Genomic DNA, 22741 nt, shown 5'->3' on the forward strand with positions numbered 1-22741 from the left:
GACCCATTGTTCCATCGTATCAATGGGATAGTCCTGTTTCCCTAAATGCGTGCAACATACAATATATCAAGGCAGTTGCCTTAGATTCTTAGAAAGTACCGATTATCAGTAGGAAGTACAAAATATTATTTTGTTTAAAAGACATGAACTTTTATTATAAAATAATGTTATGATTCAATAAATCATGCAATATATTCCTACTTTAATCTTCTAATTATCAACTTATTTATATTATTTGTTGAAAGATATACTTTTGTTCATCATTACTACCCTTTTAATCTACTTACCCGGTTTCCAATAGGAAATGACTTTTGATATATTGAGTAGCCAAAATCAAGTAACAGTAGATGTCTGCAATCAATTGAATTTAGACATTTCTAGAAACAAAAACAAACCAAAGTGTTGGCTTTAGATTGAGTCCAACTATGGAGGCAGGCTTGAAGTAGCCAGTTCAAGCCTTAGCAGTTTCTAGTCAGTATTTAGTTCCTCCAGAGCACTGAACGTTCATAGCTTAATTAATAATTAATAAGCAAGACAATCTCATTCTCTCTCCGCATCGTTTCTCCTCTTCAGTTAGTTCACAAGCCTCACACAGATGAACACAATCTATGAGCAGAGGAAAAGACCTGAGGAGCTGCAAATCATCAGTAACACCCTGTGTTGCTAAAGTACAGTGACCCTGTCATGTGTCCCCACTACTGACAGTAGTTAGGGCAACTCGTTTATCATCGAGGGGGATGCATTTGGCGATCGCAAATCTCAAGCCACAGTAAGATGTAAGTGCTGGTGAGCTACGTGGAGAAAGTGTCAATCACGGAAAAGACGGGGGAAAAGGATGCCAGAACCCCGTGACAGCAGGACCAAGGCAGAGGTATTCCTGACACTGTGGCTTTGGAATCCTGCACTACACGCTCTGGAACCCTAATGATCCAGCTAGCTGCTCACACCAAGGAGACACTACAGGTTTATTCATAAAGCGCTAATAATTCTACCAGACAGCAGAAGTCTGAAACTTCTCTAACATTAATCAAGTCGCAGTTCCCCGATGATTACCATGTTCCGGTGGAACGACAACTGGGTTACAGAAGTTAGCTTGAGAAGTCAACGGAGTACCGCTGTGCTCAGTTCTGAGCATGAAGGCGCTTGGTTGTTGGCAGAAGAGACAGATGAGACCAAACCCTTAGGGGAATCATGCAACAGTGGATGATGGTGTAGCAGGAAGCCAAGGCCTTTCAGGAGGATGGTGGAGCAGGAAGCCAAGGCCTTTCGGGAGGATGGCGGACATGGAAGCCAAGGCCACTGAGCTCTACTCTCAATAAGTTTTCTTCGACGAGCACTTGCCAGGTGCCAGGCCCCCGGTACACCCATTGCATCTAATGTCTCCTTGCTCTCTACAGAACAACCACGTGCGAGCTTTTGCCTTTCGTCCTCAAATTCTAGTGTTTACTTATTCTGATTTCTGTCGGGGGTGAAAGGGTGGGGGACATACCCGTGGAGGCTAGCATTGTGAGGTCAGTTTTCCCCTTCCACCTTTATATGGAGTCCAAGGGTTGAACTTGGGTCTTCCAGCTTGCATGGCAAGCTCCTCCCCTGACCCCCATGTCCAGCCCATTGCTTCCAAAAGCACACAATCTCTCTCTTGACCTCATGTCCGGCTCAAGACGCTGCTGCGAGTTGATCTAATACTACATCCCTAACTTCATTACTGAAATTTCCCACGTTTCACCTTAAAAACCATCGTAGTACAAATGTGCTTTTCTCTTCTTCTCAGATAGTCACGGACGTATTGATCCCCAACTGAGACCCATCTGGGACTTGGCTTTTCTCGGCAGCTCTTATGTGATGTGGGAGAAGACAACCCAGTTTCTGCACTACTACCTGACCCAGCTCAGCAGTGTAAAGCACTTGGTAAGAACCTGAAAATGAGCCGGGTCAGCTGAGCCCCAGGGATGCAGGGCTCCTGACTGAGTGGCGGGAACTCTTACCTTCGTGGCAAGGGTTTTCATTAGGTTTCATTCATCCAGCAAGCATCTGAGCGCCTGCAATGGCTCGCGGATTGTTTTAGAGATTGAGGCAGCAGTAAACAAAACCACATTTGTTGTCTTCAATGAGACCCAGTTCTATAAAGAACCCAGATGGAGAGATCATAAACCAGCAGATATGTATCAAACAGGGGTAGGAAGGGCTATGGAAAAGAGAAAGTGGGGGCAGGGAGGAAACACAGGATCTTGATGGACAGCGTATGTAGTCAAAGTGAGGCGAAAGGAAGGGGAGTCGCACTGGAGCAGAAGCTAATGGCCCTGAGAGCCAGAGAAGGGGATTTGAGACCGGAAACCGTGGCAGCAGGGTGGCTGATAACTGAGGGAAGCAGCAAGGCTCTGGAGTTGTTCAGACTGATCAGGGAGTCTGTGCAGGAAATGAGATGCTATAGCAGGAGGTGGAGGCTGTCCGTCCTTGGAAGTCTGGGAGGCAGTGAGCCCAGGCTTGTCTTTATCCTGTCAGGAGAGCAACATGATGTGGTTTTCCCGGGCTCTCGCTGGCTCCGTTCTGAGAACAGGCGGTGGTGAAACAAGGGAGGAAACAGGAAGGCTTGGTGGGGGCATAGATGTAGGGGCAGCCAGGGATGCAGTTTGAACTCAGGTGGACTGGCAATACCACTCAGGGTTGGATGTGAGCATCAGAAAATGGTTAGTGTTGAAGAAAGAGTTTTTGGGATTTGGACCTGAACCTAGAAGGATAGTTTCTATGCACTAACTGGAAAAGACATCGAGCAGTGTTAGAGGAACTGTCTTGAGTTGTGGCAAGAAGACGGTATGTATAGTCACCTTGTCATAGAGGTTTGTGATGGGCTGTAATCAGGCCCATGTGACGGTGTTGAAACCACCGACGGGCAAGATCACAAGCAGTGGCGGATATCGTCACAAGAGACCGAATCTGGCACTCGTCGAACCTTAGAGCTGACAGACTCCACCTGGAAGGGAAAGGGACAGCAGCAGCCAGACACCAGTCACAGGTGGACACTAACCCAGGTGGGGGCCAGTGTAAGTTCTCTGCTATGTCCTCTTAGTGAAAAGACAGAGCCAAGAGGGGAGGGTGACAATGAGAAGCTGTGTTGGGGACGAAATGGGCCCTCACGGAGTGTCAGTGACCTGTGCGGAGAGTCTGCTGCTCTTAGCAGGGGGAGTAGGCAAGTCGCACCTTTAACCAGGGTTAGGATTCTTCTCAGGTAAATGTGATACAGGGAGAGAAAGTTTTTTTCCAGAGAAAAGCTGAGCCAAGTGTTAAGTACCAACCGCAAACATGTCCACAATTCACCCATGGGCAGATCATCAGTATCTTCTGAGGAACTTGCAATGTTAGTATTTTTGATGCTGATAATAATGGTCTTTGGAAAACAGACATCAAACAGAACCTAGGTTGTTGACTTTCTTTGTTTTCACTGATCTTTTTATAGAGTCTTTTTAACAGAAATTACCCTAAAATTGATTGTTGCTAGGTAACCAGTCAGGGTATGGCCCCACTTGTCTCCTTCCACTCCTTCTAACAGAGTTAGAGTTAACAAGGCCAAGACAGCTCAGAGGCAGGAGATGTTGGAGGGCTTCTCACGTCCCCAAGCCTGATGGGTGGGAATTATTATCCGAATCCTCAGGGCTAAGTTTACCTGCGAATGCAAGAGTATAAAGAGATGCAAATATATAAACTTGCAGTCCCAGATCAACAAGGCTCAAAGGAAGAGTGGGCAAAGAAAGGAAGGGCTGAAATACATTCATAAAATAAGACCCATCATCCAGCAATAATTATCTCTTTAGACCTGAAGGACAAATGGCATTCCCAAGACTATAGACTGACTATGCCAAGGATGGGGGAATATAGCGGTTAAGGGGAAAAAAAAAATGGGGATAAAGACTTTCACCGTTCCCTTAGCCTTTAATACAAATGGACAAAAGCAAAGCTACTGATTATTTTAATTCCAGTCCAACAGTAGCAAGTCTTGTAGCTGCACTAAAATATCTACCTACCAGGTCACCACTCATATTAGTGAGTTCCAGACTATACATCAGCTTAAAGCCTTTACTAGCCCAGCCTTACAGAAATTACCTCACCGGCCATATCTCTTCAGCCGAGAAGCCTCTTTTCGACCACTTATATTAATAGCTCAAGCCTACATATTTTACTGAAACCGCATTGGTTCTATCAGGGCTTAGTTTCTCCCTTTAGGGGAAGCAGGGGACATGGGTGGTGGGATCAGGCAAGGCTTCCTTCCCCGTGGCTTCCAGGAAGACTAGAGGTCTGAGTTACAAAATTAAAAATAATAACAATAAATCACCATCAATCTGGAATATAAGCGCTTGGCATTTGTGATGGTTTGAATAGACGCCAAAGAGGTTATTTCTGAATAATATTAAAAGTAATGACTTCCTGGCAGGGCTTGTCGTGGTGAGGGCAGACAGCGGGGTGCACTGTTTACCTCTGCAGTTCTGTAACAAGCTGTGTTTGGGGTGTGGTTTCAAGGACCCTTCTTCCTGAAGGAAGATCCAAGCATGGGGGATTATAACTTTGCCTACACATTTAACACAGGCAATCCCTTTCTTTTGTCACTGCTGGGAAATGAACCTAGAGCTTCACGTGCATGAAGCAGGCACTCTACTACCCAACTACATACAGTCTGAGCCCTGATCTGTGGTTTGAGCAAAATAGTTTATTAAATTAAATTGGTATCCTACCATTTATGGAAAGCCTAGCCTCTTTTTACCTAAAACTTGAAAACTACCATAATTTTATTCAAAACTGATCTTTTGAAAGCCAGGCATGTAGGACTTGCGTGAAATCTCAGCACTTAGGAGGTGGGAGCAGGAAGGTTAGGAGTTCAAGACCCGCCTGAGCTATAGTTCCAAGCCAGTGCGGGCTACATAAGACCCTATCTCCAAAATATACACATTAAAGAATATGCCATTTCCAAAAGCAGAATAAGAAAGCGCTGCCTTGAAGGGATGTAAGTAAGATCAATTTAAACATTTTAAGACTACATTGTAAAGCCAGGGCCTCAAGAAATAGTACAGGCGGTGGCAGCCAAGTCCGTGACTGTTAACAGGGTCTTCTAATGAGCAACAGCTTGGGAAAGGTCAGTATTTCCTTGCAAGGTAAAGTCATCAAAATGAAGGCCAGGCAAGGCCAAATACCTCCAAATGAATACCAGGCTGATAGAGTTGTCCCCTTGCATCTGAGGGGCACTGGCGCATGTTTCCGCGTGTTATCCTAGGTTGCCTATGTACAAGGAAAAGGCTGTACCAATTGGTATTCTGTTTCATTTAGGGAGCAGCAGCAAAAACATGCCCACATGAAAATATATATTCAGAATTTCTATTTTCTATTTCCGTCAGTTAAATGCGTGGGGTACAGAACCCGCGGATTCAGAAGGGTCACTATAATAGGAAGTGCTGGTAGGTGACTCTCTTAGGAAAGGCAGTTTTCCCTGGTGAATTCCGGTGTTGTGGCTTGTGCCCTAGATGTTCAAACACTCGAGTGTATACTGCAGGCCAGAGAGAAACCTACCCACTAATAGAAGACAGTCACCAAACAAGAATGGTCTGCTTCTGCCTCTTCTGCATCATCTACAGCCTCCCCACCACCCACTGTACATGACTTGGGAAAATCTCCATCCGCATAAGAACAAAGTCTAAAATCAATTTCCTTTTTATCATCCTGCTCTATCAGATTCTTCAGTCGTTTCACTAAAAACTTGGTAGAAGACTATAAGAAGGCTGAAGATTTTAAAAATAATCCTATCTTTTTTATTAAAGAGAAGCATATCCTCTCTATATAAAAATAAGAACTATAAAAAGGGAACTAGGAAATTGAGTTATTAAAGTCTAGAGGAAACGGGTGTGTGCGGGTGGTGAGGACGAATGCCTGCCTGCCGACCACTGACCAGAACAGACCTAACATGCTGTATTTAATAGAAACTTGATGCTTTTCTCTTGTCTGTCAGAGTGGAGTAGGATGAACATATTACAGGCACACATACAGTACCTACATCATTAAGGTTTCTAGAAGATTCTCCTTATCCTCACAGACGTCAGCTTTCAACAAAAGCCATCGATGCCAGAGAGAAAAAGCTTTAAGGACATTCACCCAGACTTCCATAGAACTGAGGGACAAAACCTGAATGTAATCCATGACTTCTCTAGCTTGATCTGGAACACCGCCACCCATGGGAGCAGACGACACAACCTGGCAAACCCTGAGCTTACAAACCCCATGGTGTCTGCCCTACTCACTCTGTTTTCCTCCTCTAGAAAACCAATGATGATGGTATTGACTTTGACTTCACCGTTCTACTTCATGAATTCTCAACACAGGTAAAGAGCAACATTTTTTACATGTGTGTCAAACTTTTAACTTCAAGTTTTCCAAGTAATAACATTTAGACCATTCCTTCCCAGGAAATCATTCCCTGCCGTATTCTCTTGTTCTGGTACCCTGGCAAACCACTGAAAGTACAGTACCACTGCCAAGAGCTGCAGAGCCCAGAAGAAGCCTCTGGAACTGATGAAGCATCAGCCATGGCACCAACAGAACTCAGCAATTCCTAAAGAGAAAAAGGTCTGTCTCTATCATATCCCGAACAAGACAACTTCACGGGCCTACTTCAACACTCCCGTACAAAAGCAAAGGTCCAGGCTCCTAGCAACTCAGCAGGCCTGTGGCTACAGGGAAATATTTCCCACCTGATTGGCCTTGGTGTTTAACTCTGAGAGCAGGTGGTACCTATCTGCTCAGCACTTAGGAATCAGAGCTCACTGCTGTGTCTTGGTGCAGGCAGACCAACGACTGCTTTGCAGAAAGGGCTTCACCTCTGAATTTGGGTTTTTCACTATTTTGGACATATTATAGCTACTTCATGTTGTTAAATTGCTCCCGCTCATTATGCCAACAAACATCTTTTTTTCAGCGAAAATAAACTGCAGAGAAATATTAACTGCTAATTTCAGGCAAGCATTCCTGTTTAAATTGCAATAAATATATGCATTTCTAAATAATAAAATGTGTTTGCAAGCTTTTGTGTACATAACAACATTTAGGCTAACCTAGAACTAAATCAAATCCCAATACTGCCTGAATCAAATCTTACAAACAGCACACAGTGTCTCACATGAGAAAGCTGCAAACAGCTAAAAATAAATAAATAAATAAAAAAAAAATCAAATACAACAACAACAAAAAAAGCACCGATCTAGCCCAGAGTATACCAAATACTTTTTTTAAAAAAATTTATCAGGACAGCTCAGATCCAGTGTTGGTGTCAGAAATCTATAAAAGCAAATACAGTGTGAAATAATCAAATCGTGAAGTCCCTTCTCAAGGCAGGAAGACCTGGTCCAGGAAATGCTGCCGTCATCCATTTGCCTCTCAAATTGTTAAAATTTAATGGAACACTTATGTCACTGTCTGAAACCCTTGAGCCAGGTTCCTTGGCCAGTAACTGATTAGGGGGCATCAGCTTCAACGTTACAAAAGCACATGGAAGCACGTCATGATGGGTGAGGTTATGTTCCCACAGAGCCCCCACAGAGGAAATGTAGTTAATCCACCTAACCCAAACACCCAGCCCAGCAACACCACTGACTTTGCTGCTTACCCCTCCGCTGGCACAGCCAGGTCCTGCTGCTCCTGTCCCAGACTCCCGAGTCTCATGCGTCTATTCCTAGCTAAGGCTGAAATTGTCCATATGGTTTTCCAGAGAGAATGTCATTTCCACATCTCTGTCGACTCCTAAAGATGGAGTGCGTTTCTTGGTCTGCGCTATTTGATGATGGGAAACTGTAGTCTTCAGAGAAAGGTTTTAGACAGGGACGCTTAACAAAAGAGCCAAAAGCAGGTCTAATTTTGTATTTTTTTTCTATTTAGAACCCCAAACTGTTGCAATTATCTCTCCAATACCCACTCCTTTCAGTAAGTCCTAATCCCTCTGCATGATCCTGTAAGGGAAACAGCAGCTCTTCCACCTATGCAGTGAAGACTCTGTACTTTTTCTTTTTTTTTTTTTTAAATTTATTTATTTATTAAGGATTTTTTTTTTATTTTTAAATTTATTTATTTATTAAGGATGACTCTGTACTTTTTCAAAACACCCAAGCAGCAGCACATGATGACCGCATCGAGCCAAAATCAAGCCACCAGATACAAGTGTTCTAACTGGAGCTCCCGAACGAATCTTTCAAAAGAGATGCCACGTGCATCACACAGAGTATAACACATCATCCCGTGATCTCTATCCATCTCATCTGTCCTTCTAAATGCTATTTCAGCTTTCTCCAAGATCTTACTTTCAAAAGATTTTTCCATTAAGCTTATATGTGACCGTAACTCAGCCAGTGAGCAACGAACAACATAATCTTGAACAGACTGATTTAGGCACAGAGTGTGAAAGGGAATGGGACACAAAAGACGCAAAGGAAAAGCAATGAAGCACTTCTCCGGGTCTTCATCAGAACATCTTTCCTAACATGAATGCTGAGATCGTGAGCTTGATGTAATTAACATTGATTTCACTGGCTAACAACAGAGCAAGCACTTCATTTGCCGTGGCATAAAATGAAAAGGGAAATTCCCCAAGCCCTCTTTCCACTAGCAGTGTAAATTCCGAGTCACCGTGTCAGGGACAGTAAATTGACCATCACATCCACCTCGTGTCTCCACAACTTTCAGGATTTCGCAGTGTATCAGAAGTGGTGCCAGGCTCTGTCTGCAATTTCCTTCTACTCTGTTCGGTTTCAGTTTTTCCTGCTTGAATCATAATTTTCTAGGTCATACACATGGCGGTTTGAATGAGAATGGTCCCCACAGGCTCCAAGCTTGGTCACCGTGGAGTGGTTCTATTTGAAAGAACTTCCTTGGAGGAAGTGTGTCCTGGAGGTGGGCGTGGAGGTTTGTCTCTCTCTTCCTGCTGCCTGTGGGTCCAGATGTGGAACCCTCATCTACTTCTCCAGCATCTCGTCTGTGTGTGTGCCACCATGCTCTCCGCCATGATGATAGTGGACCAAACCATTGGAACTGTAAGCCAGCCTCCAATTAGATGGTTTCTTCGATGAGTTGCCAGGGTCATGGTGTCTCTTCACAGCAATAGAACAGTGACTAAGACAGTTCATTTGATGGTCAGTTGAAATGTCTATATTTGGACTTGGATGCTAGTCCTTCAAGACACACCGACTTCTCTCAATTTTTAGAAAATTTTTAGAAAATTTGGGTCAGTTCTGTGCCCTTTCCTCGCTTTCAAAACACAAGGCTCAGCCATCAAACTCCCCAGCCTACACATGAAAGGGTAAGGAAACCAGCACGTTCTCTAGAGAAACAAGTGGGTTTGTTTCTTCAGTGAAGAAAGAAGCTAAATTAGCTGAAGACTTCTCATTCTCGCTCAACAAAGTAGTTTCAACAACACAAAGAGCTACCTTCTTCAGTGGGAGAATTCCAACAAGTCACGATCACTTCTTTCTGCCCGCAGCACTCCTTGGCTGCCAAATTTAACGATCGTATGTTAAAATATTAAAATATAAAACTTCCGATTTTTCAAAACTGATAAAATTCTGTTGATTCACAAACTACACAATTAAGCAGGGAGGAAAAGAATAACACAAAACGGAACTGTTTCTTTAACGACAGTTATCAGCTGAAGAAACAATAGCCCAGCTGTGACATCTCACTAAAGAATATTGATATTATACATTAGAATTACCAGAAACCTTTAATATCGTGCCCTGGGCCTGTGTGCAGGTGACCTTGTGGTGGTCTTCAACATCAAAGGCTTAAAGCTCCAGGGAATTTTAAGTGAGCCAGGAGAGGGGAGGCATGCAGCAGCCGCTAGTGCGGCCTCTCCCCAACCCAAGCCAACACCTTCGTTAAATTAGCTAAACCCGAAACCTTGCCTCGAAAAACCGAAAAAAAAAAAAAATTAGCTAAGCCTACTCTTCAAAATAGTGCAAAAATCTTCATTTATTAATACCCACATTAACCTTTCCTATGCTATAGGCTTTGTTTGACGGTTACCACCCACCCATCGCTAATATGAGTTAGCCACAGATATGGCTCTGTTCCTGTCCTACGGGATTCCATTCCATTCATGCTCCCACATGGACCCACGCCATTTGCCTATGAAAGGCTGCAGATGGCTTAGGTACCCAGGACAGATATTAGAGCCTCTTTCCTCCCCTTCTCTCCCCTCCCCTTCCCTCTCCTCTCCTTCCCTCTTCTGCTCTTCTTCTCTTCCCTCCCAAGTCCTCTCTTGAGACAGGTTTCACTGTGTAGCTCTGGCTGACCTGAAACTCACAATGTATACCAGGCTGGTCTTGAACTCACAAAGATCTACCTGTCTCTGCCTCCTGATGGTATAATCAGAATATTTAGCAAATTAAAAATACAATTTTTAATCCATGTTTCTGATTATTCTCAATATGCAGAGACTGCACTACATTCTGTGCAGTGTTTCCTTACTGAGAATGTGCTCAGAACCCAGAGCAAACACTTCCCAGGTTTGATGCTATGGTACAGCCACACACAAGCGGGAGGAAATGGGGCTGGTGAATAATTGTAGCTACAGTATCCAACCAGCTGCATGGTATTCAAAAAAATTTATCTCTGTATGTTTGCTCTTGTTACAAAGACAGAGTATTTACTTTCACAGGGTTACAAGAATTAAATTAGACAATGTACCTAATTTAAAAGCAGACAGGCAATTTAAATCTTCATATCCTAGAATTCTAAAAGTATAAAGTCTACAAATAACGAAAGTCAAAGAGGCTGCATAAGGTGTCACAGGCTTGTAACCGCAGCATATCAGAGGTCAGAGGTGGCGGGTGAGAGCAGGGGGTCAAGGCTAGGCATGAAATCCTGTCCAAACCCCCACAAGAAATAAAAACAACTATTTTATTTCTATTATCTACTTTTATCCAAGGAAAACAGACTAGAGCATGTCCATGGCTTCAGAGGTTTTGGGGTGAAAAAATTCTTAAAGGTATAAAGCCAATTTATTTTGGAAACAAAAGCTTAACATTCGTTCTTTCTTAATCTCCATGAATACAATATAGGCTAAACTCCAATTAATCAAACTGAACTAGCATCTACCACGAGACTGAACTGACTGGTCAGCAACTCAACAAATTCTGCTTCATCAGAATCTATGCATACAACTAAGGAGAACATATGTGAGCCCCTTGTTCTTGTCTAATACAAGACTGTAAATCACACTGTGCTAACAGAGCGGTTCTAAGTGTGCAGAAGCCACAAATTGAAGCCATTTGCCATCCTCAGCGTTTTAATAACCCAGCGAAGAATCTGAAAACACTCTCTAGTAAGATCATAATGATTCACGTTTAAATGATACTCCAAGAAATGTCGTGATGTACAATGTTTACTTTCATGGCCTCAACGGAGTAACTTTTAAATCAATGTATGCCACAGAGACAATGGGCAACTTATTTGAAAAGTAAACCACTGAAAAGCATTGGCTCTTGACTGTGAATGGAAGAAGGTACATGGCTATTCTGTACTGTTTTTCAGCTTTTCTGAATGTTGAAAATTCTCATGATAAAAAATTTAGGGAGCTGGAGAGATGGTTCAGTTTCACAGGCCCCAACTTCAAGCTGCAGAACCCGGTAAGGTCAGCTGGGCATGGCACACCTCTGCAACCCTAGTGCTGGGGAATCAGAGGCAGGAGGATCCCAGGGGTCAGTCACACTCCAGCTCCAGATTTAGGCAGAGACAGTATCTCAAGACTGAGTTAGGAGACAATGAGAACACAGCCCCTGGTGTACACATTCACACACAAAACCGTAAACATATACACACCTGCACACGGGGTTGTGGGGGGCACGGGCTGCACACCCACAGTCCTAGCACACACACACACAGTTGTGGGGGGCACGGGCTGCACACCCACAATCCTAGCACACACACACACACACACAGTTGTGGGGGGACATGGGCTGCACACCCACAGTCCTAGCACACACACACACACACACACACACACACACACACAGTTGTGGGGGGGCACAGGGTGCACACCCACAATCCTAGCACACACACACACAGTTGTGGGGGGGGCACGGGCTGCACACCCACAATCCTAGCACACACACACACACACACACAGTTGTGGGGGGCATGGGCTGCACACCCACAGTCCTAGCACACACACACACACACACACACACACACACAGTTGTGGGGGGCACGGGCTGCACACCCACAATCCTAGCACACACACACACACACACACACACACACACAGTTGTGGGGGGCACGGGCTGCACACCCACAATCCTAGCACACACACACACACACACACACACACAGTTGTGGGGGGCACGGGCTGCACACCCACAATCCTAGCACACACACACACACACAGTTGTGGGGGGCACGGGCTGCACACCCACAGTCCTAGCACACACACACACACACACACACACACACAGTTGTGGGGGGCACGGGCTGCACACCCACAATCCTAGCACACACACACACACACAGTTGTGGGGGGCATGGGCTGCACACCCACAATCCTAGCACACACACACACACACACACACACACACACACACAGTTGTGGGGGGGCACGGGGTGCACACCCACAATCCTAGCACACACACACACAGTTGTGGGGGGGGCACGGGCTGCACACCCACAATCCTAGCACACACACACACACACACACAGTTGTGGGGGGCATGGGCTGCACACCCACAGTCCTAGCACACACACACACACACACACAGTTGTGGGGGGCACGGGCTGCACACCCACAATCCTAGCACACACACACACACACACACACACACACAGTTGTGGGGGGCATGGGCTGCACACCCACAATCCTAGCACACACACACACACACACACACACACACACACACACAGTTGTGGGGGGGCACGGGGTGCACACCCAGTCCTAGCACACACACACACACACACACACAGTTGTGGGGGGGCACGGGGTGCACACCCACAATCCTAGCACACACACACACACACAGTTGTGGGGGGCACGGGCTGCACACCCACAATCCTAGCACACACACACACACACACACAGTTGTGGGGGGCATGGGCTGCACACCCACAGTCCTAGCACACACACACACACACACACACACACACACACACACACACACACAGTTGTGGGGGTGCACGGGGTGCACACCCACAATCCTAGCGCGCACACACACACACACACACACACACACACACACACACAGTTGTGGGGGGCATGGGCTGCACACCCACAGTCCTAGCACACACACACACGGGGTTGTGGGGGGCACGGGTTGTACACCCACAGTCCTAGTACTTGGCAAAAGGATTGTGAGTTTTGAGGTCAACATAGGCTACACACATTTGTCAAAAAAAATTATAAAATAAATTTAAATATATTCTAAGCTGAAATAATATTCTCTTCTTCCCTTAGATAAATGTTACAATATACTTCAGTAATAATATAATTTTATTTAATGTCTTTCATTAAACAATAAAATAGTCAATACTTTAAATATATGTACATAATTATCTTTGCAAATACACTGAATCTCCTGAACAGGAGACAGCAGGGCTCCTAAAATTCGGCCATCTGAATTCATTCTCCTGGATCCATCTTCTCCAAATCTTGTAGTCAAATAAGTCACTACATGCAAAGTGAGGAGAGTCAGTTCTTTGCTTTTCCTTTCTTTACAGGAAGCTGACCTGTAGCTTCCAAATACTTATTGACGAGTTCCTCCTGTGTGGCCGGGGAACAGGGCTGGTATCTGCAGTACTCCATCGTGTACTCTCCTTTTCCCTAGAAGGCCAAGACAGGGAGGCTGGTTGGCTTGGGGCTCTCAAGCACAGAGTTGATCTTACTCTGCGGGGTGCCCCGAGGTTCCCCTCCATCTTAAAGCTGCTTACCTCTGTGCAAGACCTAAGTTCAGTGGAGTAGCCAAACATATTATTTAGGGGAACCTAAAAGCAAGCATAATAAATATTTTAGCGCCACTTGTTGAAGAATATTTGAGCACAATCTTTAAAGCTTTATAATTCGCTTTCTACTGACAATTTTAGGTTTAAAGACTCAAAAGCCAGAGTCACTTCTGCCTTATCCAAGACAGGAGATCCTATCTGAAAATGATTTTGACAGGAATAATTAGAGCAAACCTTCAATTTTCAGAGTGGACACCACTGCTGCCCTACCTTCTCATCTCCACAGTTCAGACACTCACACGTGTTCTCTGTGGAAATGTTAATGAATTTCCACTGCGTGCGTGCGTGCATGTGTGTGTGTGTGTCTTGCTGGGCACTGAACCTAGAGGTTCACGTGTGCTTGTATGTGCTCTCCCACTGAGCTGCACCAAGCCCTCCTCTGTAACAGACGTGTTACACAGCATGGTCTTCCTAGAGGTGATCTGTAATGGGACCAATATCTTCTCCTCTATGAGATTTAAGACGGGTACAGATCAGGGAATGAAATACTAGCATTATAACAATAAAACACCTATAAAAATAAAGTTAAAGCAGAAAAAAATAACTATATATCTAAGAAACAAATAGTCAAGATATAAAGAATCCTATTTTTGGCCTTTGCACTCAAGATTTGCTCTTGAAGAAAATTACACAAACTGCAAAAAAATAAGAATCTACAAATTCAAAGCAAATGCTTCGGTTTGCTCTACAATTTCCAAAGCCAAAGCTAATTTATTTGCTTCAGTGGCTCGCAAAAGCAAGACAAAGCTGTACCCTAGAGGGGTTACCTCATGAGGCTGAGGCCTAGGGTCACCCTGAGTTCCAGGCTAGCCTGAGCTACAGTGGGAGACTGCATCTCAAAAGACAAACAAGAGACCTGGGAGGCCATCGATGACCGTACTCACATCGGCATACAGTGTAAAATAGTCCTCGACCCCGTCTTGTCCTGTGATTACTCCGTGGCGCCGGTTAACCCCTGCGATCACTGCTCCCTGAAACTCGTTAGGAGCTACAACCTCCACGGACATAATGGGTTCAATGATACACAATGTGGCATTGGCCAAGGCTGCGTTTAAAGATAAAAAACAACAGAAAGAAAAGTTAAGTACATTCTTCATTAAACTGTAATTCTTTCCCATTCTACATGAGGCAGGGGGCACTTTCCCAAAGGTACACAAGCGACAGGCTTCTAATATCCCCGGACTTATTTTTTTATAGTAATGGTAACAGTTTTATCTATGTGGAAATTCCAAGAGATAATGTTTCACTCTGCTGCTAGTATTTCAATTAGCTTACTTTAAAATATTTAAGGAAAATCCTTAAATCTCATTAATCTGCTGAACACAGAAAGCATCAGTCACCAAGCCCTGCACTATGCAAACTGTGCAGCTGTGCGGCCTGATCTCTGTGATCAGCACACACAGACACGCTCTGAAGCGAGACCAGTGCAAACCCACGTTTTCTTAGCGGTCCTTGGCACACACACATACACGCATATTATATGTATGTGTATATATAATGTATAGATAGTGTATACATACATTTACACACACATATATGTAAACTTATCACAGGGCAGGGGAGAGAACTTGAAGAGAAGAACTGAGTCACTTCTGAGAAGCCTTCCCTTTTCTAGGCTGAACAATTTCACTGTCTGATGGAGACTCAGGGTTTTAGTTGCTGTCCTCTGACAAATTATTGCCTCTTGTGAAAAACCTGTCCAGGTCTTAAGTTTCTTCACCAATAACTAAAAACCATCCGACTAGATGGTAACAGCCCCCATAACATGAAACTCTGTGTATTTTCTTGTCCCATCTAACACACAGCTACTGTGCTTCTTAGTTACAAACACTGACTAATATTTATGGAGGAAGTAAAATAAAACTTCAAATATTTACACGTAATTTAGTCACTTGCTAGAGCAGAATGTTTAGCCTCAGACCAGCTGCACTGTCCCCAAATAAAAGCTTTTAAGCAAAACACAGGAAAGGCAACTAAGAAGCTACTGTGTTTGGAAATAACCATGGTTTTCCAGGCACCTCTCTGTTTGTACGGAATCACACAACCTCTCTTGTATATTTATACAGGCGCCTCTGAAGACACCATGGTCTGAAGTGCAGTAAGTGTCAGAGTGACGACCTAACACACTCCTCAGGAACAGGAGGGTTGGCACCAGGACCTCAACTAGGGACAAACTCCACAGCCGGTCAGGTTCCTATGCCATTTACATAACGTCTCAGTAGTTGCAAACAGCACTCTTAAAATTACCTATAGATCCCAATACCCAATTCACTATAAGTCTATGCACTAGTTTCTATTACTAACACTGCTGATTCCCTATTTCAATCCACTAGCAAAAACACCAGCATCAGCAGGCCAGGGGCTTATGTGGCTGATGAGGAGGTAGTCAAGGGCTAAGACTAGTTAGTCTAGGTTTAACTTTTTTTTTTTTTTTTTTTTTTTGTGGCTTGAAAAATATGGAACGCTTCACGAATTTGCGTGTCATCCTTGCGCAGGGGCCATGCTAATCTTCTCTGTATCGTTCCAATTTTAGTATATGTGCTGCCGAAGCGAGCACAGTCTAGGTTTAACTTTAAGCTCTACCAAACTACTATGCCAGCTTAGGTTAGGAAACTAATGGCTCCGAACCTCAGTTCTCTCAGCTCTAAGGTCATTGTGAAGATAAGCTCTCTCATGTACTCAACATCACACAAGGGATCAGTAAACGCCACAACCAAGGCGAGCATGCTGGGAAAGGAGTGGCGCGGCACGATGCTAACTCAAAGGCGACATAACAGGAAGAACTGTATTCAGTGTGTCTAAACGCATGCATGCACATATGCACACACACACACATACACATACACACACTAGGTACATTTTCAGGTAATATTCCCTTCAAGTGCTGGGCCTATTTCTACACAGTAAGGGGAAGAAAAAGAAAGACTTCAACTCAAAGCCTGGCATGGAATGGCAAGAGATCCCAGAGAAGACAGTGCCGGGTCTAATGCGCTAACCACACAATGCTGGCTGTGTTCAGAGGCTGGAAGGCCAGTGTTGGGAGAATAAGCATGGTCTTCTTTCCACAAACCAGTTATGGAGGTGACAGCAACGCCCACGCCCTAAGGCCAACGCAGGCCACGGACATCTGGTTCCATACTTTAGTTTTAAGTTACACCACTGATTGCTCTCTGAGGCAAGCTCAAAATATGGTTTAAATTGGAATACACCAGAATCTAAACCACCTTCTAATCCTGACACTACATCACAGACTACTACGTACGGTAGACACGACAGCCTAAGCAAAAGCCACCCTGACACCGAGCTCGTTCAGCAAGGATCACTCTGCCCCAGAGCCCTCGAGTGGCATTCGGGGACAATCACGCATCAGTTCTTTTACTTGTGGGGAGAACTCCCTGCTCCTGATTTTATTTACTCAGTTAAGTTTCTCTGTATTTTTGAGACAGGACTTCTCTGGTAGCCCTGGCTGGCCTTGAACTCAGAGCCTCTGCCTCTGCCTCCCGAGTGCTGGGGTTAAAGGCGGCAAATGTTAACACTCAAAACTCTCTCTTTTTGAGGACTGTAAAAATTGATCTTTATTTTTATTCCAAATTTAATGCATTTTCTTTTTAATACTACATTCTATTTTTGGCAACTACTTGAATTTATTTACGGACATAATTTCATATTTATTTTGTCTCTAATCATGAAGAAATAAGAATCACACAGAGAAACCCGAATCAGCTGTCTTCATGCTAGCACCTTGCTTGTCTGCACAGCTTGTTTCAATTATAATCCTGAGGTTTCCCTCTGTGCATGCACCAGGTAATTCCTCATTCATTTACCTTCTCGTGGGCATGTGTGTATTACAGGTATTTACATTGGCACTTCCTTAATTTAAATAGAGGAAGGGTTAAAAAGGATGAAGTTACATGTTAATTGATGTGCAGGTAATTTATCTTAGCTTTATCTAACCCATCTTTCCATGAAAGTTACAAACTTCTAATCAAGAATCAGCATAAAACAACGGGTGCTTTTAAATTCAATTGTATTACTAAGAAGTGTTAAAGTCACTTAACGTTAGCTTAGGAAGTGTGGGAGCAGTGCACATCTCAAGGTCAAAAGGTGGACACAGCACTTCTCCTCTGCAGACTGACCAGTTCCTACAGCACAGACTGCAGGGCCTGTTTACTATGCAGCAGATATAAAGAAAATGGAGGACCACTCTTCCTTTTACAACTGAAAACTAGAGTAGAATTACTAACTTCAAGGAATTAGCAGCTTAGTCTAGAAAACAGCTGTCCTCCCAGACACTGCCTAACATTAATCACAGGTGCAAACTGAGACCAAAAGGAGTTAAAAAAGCTGAAATTCATACGGAATCAACAGAATTCGGATTTATAGACTGACTGCTTAGGAAATAATGATTAAGAAATATTAATTCTCTACTGCTTATTTTAATTCTCTTTGGTGGAAATATTTTTGAAATGTTTTATGGATCATGATCTTATTACGTAAAGACACTTATGTACATTTCTAAGGAAGTGACAAACAGCAGATATGGCTGAGGAGACAAAGAAAATTAAATTTCCTGGCTTCAGGATAACTGTGAAATTCTCTGCTGGATAATTCTGATGTCACATAGTTTTGCTGTCATTTGTTTCCCACTTCCCCGGATTAAAAGCAAAGAATTAGGGGGCTGGAGAGATGGCTCAGAGGTTAAGAGCACTGGCTGCTCTTCCAGAGGTCCTAAGTTCAATTCCCAGCAACCACATCGTGACTCACAACCACCTATGATGGGATCTGATGCCCTCTTCTGCCATGCAAGCAAGCACACAAGTAGAGCACTCAAGAAAAAAAAAAAAGCCAAGAGTCAGATATGTCTGCCTGCAACTGCTCAGAGTTCTAGTTCATAGTTTTAGTAAGGGTGATAATTTTAGCAGTGTAGCGGGAAGTCTATACTATGCATAAAGATTACTGAATTCTTTCAAAACATTTTTCCATTCTCACAATAATGCTTCACAGCTTAAAATGTGATATATGAAAAAATTACTTAGAAATTTATGAACTCCTTGACATTTAAATAAATGAGTAAAAATAACACAAGTAGGTAATTTATCTTTAAAATACTTCTTAAGAATTCTGAGCATTTGTCTTCTCTATTAAAACCTGAACTTCAGATTATATATTAACTTAAACACATTAAAAATGAACACCCAGAAAATTTACAACAGGGTAGGCTCTGATTTTGCAAGAGTCATCTCCCTCCACTCCTATCCGAAAGCATCCCTCCCTCCCCTGCCATCCTCCATCCCATAGTCATCTCCCTTCACTCCTATCTGTAAGCATCCCTCCCTCCCCTGCCATCCTCCATCCCAGTCATCTCCCTCCACTCCAGTCTGTAAGCATCCCTCCCTCCCCTGCCATCCTCCATCCCAGTCATCTCCCTCCACTCCAGTCTGTAAGCATCCCTCCCTCCCCTGCCATCCTCCATCCCCAGTTCTGCATGGAGGAGAATACAAACTGCTGCTTTGGAGGCTATGAGTCTCCCAAGGAAGACAGAGATGGAGGGCACTGGGACATAGTGTACCTTGTTTAAGAGCACCTTCTCCAGCTCGGATGAAAGAGATTTCGTTAGAATCAACCATGTGGTGTGCACCGTCTTGCAGAACAAACCGTAGCCCAGAAAGCTTGTGACCGGAAAGAGGACCCTTTTCGCAGGCATCCAAAAACCCCTAACAACGAATGAATACAACTGCAATGAGATTTCACTTGCAGAACACGCCCCAAATTCCAGAACAGGTCAGAAATGTAATGTTATTACGATATAATGCTGTTTACACCTTTCAAAAATGTTCTGAGTAAGCTGGGCATGAGATGAACAATCCCATGGAACAGGATAGTGCATGAAGGTGTGAGGAGGCTGGAAAAGGGAGCCAAGGGCACCACCAGCCCTGCCCATAACCTCAGCTTCAGGAGTTATTAATGCTTACACTCCTCCCGGAGGCATCAGGGCCTTAGATCACCAACTCTTTCCAAACACACGTGTAAGCAGAGGCTGTGGCTTGAGCCCCTGTTACAGACCCATCACTTCTTGGCTGGAATGGCAGATCACACCAGAAAAATCACCGTGTACGGTTGCATGATGTTGTTAAGAAACAGACTTAAGAGGCAGAGGCAGGAGGATCACGAGTTCGAGGCCAGCCTGGGCTACACATTTAGAAAAAAAAAAGAAATAGACTTAAAGGGAATTTCAGTTTTCCAAGTGCAACTCCCTTTTAAAAGAGAGCTTCATTAAGGCACAATTTACATACAACAAACGGCGTATATTTAAAGAGTAGAGCTGACAAGTTTGCAACTCCCTTTCAGGCACCTAAATACTTCAGAACCCCTCCATGTCCATCACACAGCTACACACGCAGCGGGTTACTTCTGACATTTCAAAACTGTAAACTATGTAAGCTGAATTTAAATTCTTCTTCTCCTTCTGTGAATTTTGGAGACATCTGGTATTTAGAAGTGTGTGAATGACAAAGGATAATCTTAAAATAAGAGTGGAATGCATTACCAACAACAAAAAAAATGCTATTACCACTGAAACCAAAATCATAACCTGCTGTCTACAAAATAAACAATTGCTTAGAGCGTACAAGTAATGGAGAAAGGGAAGCAAGCACTGGTCATGAGCGCGCAGCTCTTTGCAGTTCCACACGTAAAACCGTTTCTGACCTCGGTATTTTTGAAAGGTGCAGGTAATCGTTTACTCCCAGTTTAACTAGCTCTGCACCCCCTTACCAAAGCACTCAGGAAGCAGAGACAAGTAGATCTCTTTGATTCCAAGCCTGTCTGGGCTAAGTATAGACTGCCTGTCTCAAAACAAACAAGGTAGCTCTTCCTTTACCAAAAGCACATTTGGCAGCAGCAAAAACCACAGTAGGGAAGAAGCCAGGTGCCAGAGTCTTAACAGACAAGCATTCCCACAGCAGCACACACTGAACTCTCAGAGGCCCCTAAGACACACTGTAATGACTAAGTACCATCAAGGCAGTAGCAGCAATTTATGAAGACTGATTATACCCCACTGTCACAGCCTGTGTCCACAGCCCCTGAACTGGAGGTCGGAAGACGGAGAGCCTGACGGCCCATAAGGAAGGACGGTTAACTGGAAGGAGCCACGACAGAGCAACCCGACAGGACAGAAATGTGATCTAACACCAAATAACCCGCCTTCAAACACAGACAGACACTACAGAGGTTTGCTGCACAGCACCTTCTCAACGGCAGGCACAAACTGCTTGGGCACGTTGGACCCGAAGGTCTCATCGGAAAACTCCAGCTTGGTGTACTCCTCTGGGGCCAGGGGCTCCAGCACACCGATCACCTTCCCAAACTGGCCAGCCCCGCCGGACTGCTTCTTATGTGTGAAATCAAACCTGCAAGTGATGCAGGAGGACAAAACAGAGTGTTAGTGGTCAGTAAAATGAAATAAACGCCCACAAATTTACACAAAATCCACATTTCATATTTTTTTAAAGCCTTTTTCTTTGACTATGATGGCCATACTAAGAAATTTATTATAGTACTAAGAAATTTATTATAGAAGTTATTTAGAAGAAATTCTTCATTTTTGTTCTTACTCAGGGGTGAACGAGGGGCGTATCACCTAAGCAATCATGTTTTTCATTCTTCTAATGGGCTCAGACCACGGCTTCTAATAATCTACATCTGGACTGCCGCCCTTCCGTGCCATACAACGCAGTAAACAAGAATGGTTACTTGAAAATAAGAACTTGGATGACCACAATTCATTTATTTAGGCAGTTTCTACTGGATTTTACCATTTGGCATTATATACAGAGGTGATTTAAAGGGAGTATCAGATGTACTAATTAAGACCTGAAAATGATTAATGACAAAATGATAATGGCGAGCCAAACACGGCTTTCAAATGAACTTAAGTTAGCGTTTACATCAAGCCAATGGAGGGAATGATATTTTACACAAATCTCAAGCATGGAGACACAGCGCACAGGCAGCTGTTTCTCAGGACACATGGAGATGCAGTTCACCGGAGGCTACTTCTTAGGAAAAACATCTCATGTGTAGATACTGTTTGCCAGGCGCTTCTTCCTTCAACCTGAGACCTTCCGGGGATAATCACTTTCAAAAGTGGGTACGCCATCTACAGGTGGACCGACAGACATTAGTGGACAAGCCTGCAAGTGGCGGGGAAGAAGCAAATGTGAATAATGGCAGGAGATGCGTGTCTGGAGGGGCAGACTTCCGGAGTAGCCTAAGTGTGCGTGTGTCTGACTAACTGCCTTCTAATAATCTTCCAGTGGCCAAGAGCTTCAGGATGGGCTGGGAAGCCCCAGAGAGTGAAAACTTAATTTCCCTGAGAGGGAAAAACATCTCTAAGAAGCAACAGAAGGGAAGCAGAGGGCGAAACCCTCACAAAGTCACCAGAGAAATCCAGTGGAAGGGTGTCCAGGTGCAGAAATGGAGGTACTGCCAGGACTCAAAGTTCTCTGAGGACTGGGCATTTTGTTCTCAGCTAACAACAACAACAGCTCCCTAAGGCAGCAGAGGCCAAAGACGGGGCTCAGCGGGGAAGAGAGCTTGCTGTCAAGTCTGGGACCGCACGGAGGAAGCAGAGACCCAGGTCCCACAAGGTGTCCTCTCTCTCCACAGTCTGACCACAGCGCACACGTACCCCAACCCATACCAAACAAAATAAGTATGCAGATTTTTAATG

The 22741-nt window shown here is 44.2% G+C and overlaps 2 protein-coding genes and 1 non-coding gene across 3 annotated transcripts in view; 1 reads left to right on the top strand and 2 right to left on the bottom strand.

Annotated features, from left to right (window-relative positions):
* Positions 1 to 7040, top strand: part of Rarres1 (retinoic acid receptor responder 1) — a 31455-nt gene extending 24415 nt beyond the window's left edge. Inside the window, exons 4-6 of the mRNA XM_041659280.1 lie at positions 1772 to 1908; positions 6297 to 6359; positions 6444 to 7040. Of these exons, the coding sequence (XP_041515214.1) occupies positions 1772 to 1908; positions 6297 to 6359; positions 6444 to 6593 (350 nt within the window). The 3' untranslated portion in view covers positions 6594 to 7040. The remainder of the gene's footprint in view (positions 1 to 1771; positions 1909 to 6296; positions 6360 to 6443) is intronic.
* Positions 7041 to 13480: 6440 nt separating this feature from the next.
* Gfm1 (G elongation factor mitochondrial 1) overlaps positions 13481 to 22741 on the bottom strand; it is a 42564-nt gene continuing 33303 nt past the window's right edge. The window contains exons 14-18 of the mRNA XM_041659295.1: positions 21257 to 21419; positions 19577 to 19721; positions 14892 to 15052; positions 13936 to 13989; positions 13481 to 13828 (exon numbers count right to left, since the gene is read on the bottom strand). Coding sequence (XP_041515229.1) covers positions 13697 to 13828; positions 13936 to 13989; positions 14892 to 15052; positions 19577 to 19721; positions 21257 to 21419 — 655 coding nt within the window. The 3' untranslated portion in view covers positions 13481 to 13696. The remainder of the gene's footprint in view (positions 13829 to 13935; positions 13990 to 14891; positions 15053 to 19576; positions 19722 to 21256; positions 21420 to 22741) is intronic.
* Positions 16458 to 16564, bottom strand: LOC121453074. The gene has a single exon (XR_005974951.1). It is a non-coding gene; the product is annotated as a U6 spliceosomal RNA (small nuclear RNA).

This window comes from Microtus oregoni, unplaced genomic scaffold, assembly GCF_018167655.1.
Source record: "Microtus oregoni isolate MIOR12 unplaced genomic scaffold, Mior012 000010F_ref0000083, whole genome shotgun sequence".
Classification (NCBI taxonomy): Eukaryota; Metazoa; Chordata; class Mammalia; order Rodentia; family Cricetidae; genus Microtus; species Microtus oregoni.